General features: G+C 36.6%; 1 protein-coding gene across 1 annotated transcript in view; it reads left to right on the top strand.

Annotated features, from left to right (window-relative positions):
• The window catches only part of LOC102866969 (interleukin-1 receptor-associated kinase 1-binding protein 1-like), a 40,907-nt gene that overhangs the window by 27,112 nt on the left and 10,234 nt on the right, over positions 1–3,561 (top strand). Inside the window, exon 2 of the mRNA XM_006898435.1 lies at positions 148–213. Coding sequence (XP_006898497.1) covers positions 148–213 — 66 coding nt within the window. The remainder of the gene's footprint in view (positions 1–147; positions 214–3,561) is intronic.

The raw sequence follows: 3,561 nt of genomic DNA, 5'->3' as shown, positions 1-3,561 counted from the left end.
TAAAAGAAATGCTAAAAAAAATTAAAACATCAGGCAAAATATTTCTATCTGCATACTTTTTATTAAATTTATATTTCTAAATTATGTTTTGGAGTAACTGCATTTAGTAACCAAACAATGATTATATGTTTGTACCTTATTTTTTAGGCAGAAAATGTAACAATTATGAAAGATTTTAGAAGAGTGGAAAATGCATATCATATGGAAGCAGAGGTATGTCATTAAGTAAATAAAAGGGAACAGTTAAACAATTGGGAGACAAACTTTTTATTCTTGAAACTTAAATGTATAGGAGAAATGCCTTTTTTTGATAAATACTTTTCATAGTACTGATAGCAGTTTATCTTTCTCAAATTATTATTTTTAGTGTTATGGATCTGTAAACCTATAAAAGAAATTTGAAATTTATTTAAGAGAAGTTGTTTTAGAGTAGGGAGCTCTGGTGGTTCAGTCCATAGAGAGTTATACTGATAACCCAGCAGCAAGTCCTCGGGAGAAAGATGGGCAGTTTCCTCCTATATCTTTTATAGCCTCTCAAAATTTACTGGAGGGACAGTAACAGCAATGAATTTCAGTTTTGTTTTGGGATGTAGTAAAAATGGAGGACAACATAATTTAATCAATGCCCCTGAATTGTTTATGTAAATAGTGTTGATTTGGCAAGTTTTTGTTATGTGTTACATAAATTTTCATCACAATAAAAAAACACTGCCACCAATAACAAAGCACCAGAGAAGGTGTTCCACTTAATTGCCACCTGAAGAAAACATGGCCTTATTATAGCCTAAAGAGCAGGAAGCACTACCAAAGAGAAATTTCTATTTTCTTACAAAAAGCAAATTAATAGAATCATAACAGGATTAAAGTACTTCTCAATAATTTTTGGTTTTACAATGTAGTTTTATTGTGATAAATTAAGGATTATTTAAGAAAAAAAATCTATTAAACTTTTGCAGGAATTATACTTTTCAGTACACTCACTTAGTGATAAGATTTAGTTTCCACAGGATTTCTTCACCTTTTTATTTTAAAGATTCTATGGATCAGAATTTTGTTAGTTGGAGTATATTTTCGTTGTTATTAGATAGCAAGATTGTTATTGTGGTAGGACATAATCCATGGACTACCTCTCAAAAGGTTAAAGATGCAAGACAGGAAGAAAGGTATTCTTTTCCTATTCTAGCAAGTGCCTAAACCTGCCCCACATCCTGCACCAGAGATAACTATAATTGCTCATCACCTAATTTTTTGAGACAGAATTTGTTTTTCCCCTCAAAAAGTAACTCCATAGCAGTTGATGCTAACCACTTTTCTGAGCGTGCACAGAACACCAGTCACGATTAAGAACTGACTCACTTTGAACTGAACTGCCCAGGAAAAGAAGCAACTCGGAAAACACTGCTGTAATGTATGCACCCCATCGTGTCTAAGCCTCTACTGCAGATTCGATCTTGAAGGACTAGCTGTGTGTGCACTTAATTTTCATAACCCCACCTAGATGACCTAATTTTTCAGAATTCTTCATCTTCCTTATGAAAAAGACATGAAGCCTGTACACACCTGAATTCTTTTAAAACTGTAGAGTTTTATGTTTGGTTTGGTTTGATTTTTGTTGTTGTTGTTTATTTGTTTTTCTGGAAAAACTATGGTGTGTTTCCTTGTGCCCTCATTTTTCTTCATGGCATTTTTTTAAATATATGTGTGTGTGTGTGTGTATGTGTACCATCAAATAGAATCTGACTGGTACAGGAGGAGATTGTCCCTCATTCTCCAGCAGAGAGTCTGGTGTATTCAAACCGCTCACCTCTTGGCTTGCAGTGCAGCTTCTTGCCACTGGGTCATCAGAGCTTGCTCTTCATGGCATTTTTAATAAATACTTTGTGTATATAAAAGTTGTCATCTTTCCCTTGATCATTCTTGATGTTCTTATTGTTGTGCTGTTAGGTAGCATTGAGTCAACTGTGACTCATAACAACACTATAGAACAAAAGATCCAAACTTTGCTGTGTACTGCACCATCTTCATGAGCTCTGATATACTCAGACATTTGGCCTTTTCTTGGTTTTTTTGCAAGGACCTGTTCCTCCTAATGACATGCCTACCATCCTTACCTCTGATTGCACTTCCTCCAAGTCACATTTGTTTGTTTCTTTTGGCCATCTGTGGGATATTCCATACTCTTTGCCAACCCCACAAATCAGAGACATCCATTTGTCTTTAGGCTTCCCTATTCGTTGCCTAACTTTCAGATGTATAGGGAGCAACTGAAATTACCAGAGTTTGGATCAGGCACACATTAGTCTTTAAACTGATATCCTTGTTCTTTGATAGCAGATTTTTCCCTATGCATACATTTTTTTTTAATCTCTTTATTATTACCTCCATAGGTGTTGATTGTGAATCCAGGTAAATTGAAGTTGTTGACAACTTCAAAACTTTGCTTACTGGAAGTGAAGAGGATATGAAACAAGGACTATAGCCTTCACTATGGGTTACATTTCAACATCAAGAAAACAGAGGTCCTCACTACAAGACCAATAGTCAACAACAGAGGTCCTCACTACAAGACCAATAGGTGGAGAAAGGATTGACACTGTCACTGATTTCATTTTATGTGGGTCAGCAGTCTCTGACCTTGGTATCAGCAGTCAGGAAATCAGGAGATGTCTTGCCTTGGGCAAGTCCATCAGATACCTCTGCAAAATACTGACAAGCAATGATGTCAGTTTGAAGTCTGAAGCACTCCTGATTTAGGCTGTTGTCTTCCCAATCATCTACTATGCATCAGAGAGCTAGATAATGAATAAGGATGACAGAATGGGACTTGATGACTTCAAGTTGTAATGTGAGAGAAGAGTACTGAATAGCCCATGGACTGCCAAAAGAACCAACAGATATGTCTTGGAGAAGGTGCAGCCAGTGTGCTCCTTGAAGGCAAAGGTGATGAAGCTTCATCATTCATACTTTGAACATGTTACTAGGCAAGGCTTTTTCTTGGAAAGGAGCATAAGGCTTGGAAAAATCAGTGATGGAGAGGAAGATCTCTTACAAGATGGACTGACATGATGACTTCAGTAATGTGCTCTAGTGTGTCAGAGATGATGAGGGTAGCACAGGATTGGATAGGGGTCAGGTTTGCTATTCATTGGGTTGCTATGAGACATACTCAACTTGAAGGCACCTAACAAATATCATGATGTTGCCTATTTGTCCTATGATGAAGATTTTTGTTTTCTTGATGTTGCGATACATACTGAAGTCTTTCACCATCTGTAGTAAGTGCTTCAAGTCTTCACTTTCTGCAATCAAAGTTGTGTCATCTGTGTAACTAATAGGTTGATGAATCTTCCTCCAAGTCTCATGCCACGTTCTTCTTTTTTTTTGTGAGAAAAATTTATTACATTTAGAATTAGCCCACTGGACTCAGTTTAGATGATCCCAGTTTTGTTGGCAACATCCAAAGCATCATAATCAGGAGCAAGTCGAACATAGGCCTTCTTCTCTCCATCAGGCCTAATCAAAGTGTTGACCTTAGCCACATCAATGTCATAGAGCTTCTTT

The sequence above is a fragment of the Elephantulus edwardii genome, unplaced genomic scaffold (assembly GCF_000299155.1).
Source record: "Elephantulus edwardii isolate Elephantulus edwardi_28Jun2011 unplaced genomic scaffold, EleEdw1.0 scaffold00229, whole genome shotgun sequence".
NCBI classification, from domain to species: domain Eukaryota; kingdom Metazoa; phylum Chordata; class Mammalia; order Macroscelidea; family Macroscelididae; genus Elephantulus; species Elephantulus edwardii.
This window is presented reverse-complemented; position numbering and strand designations above follow the sequence as displayed.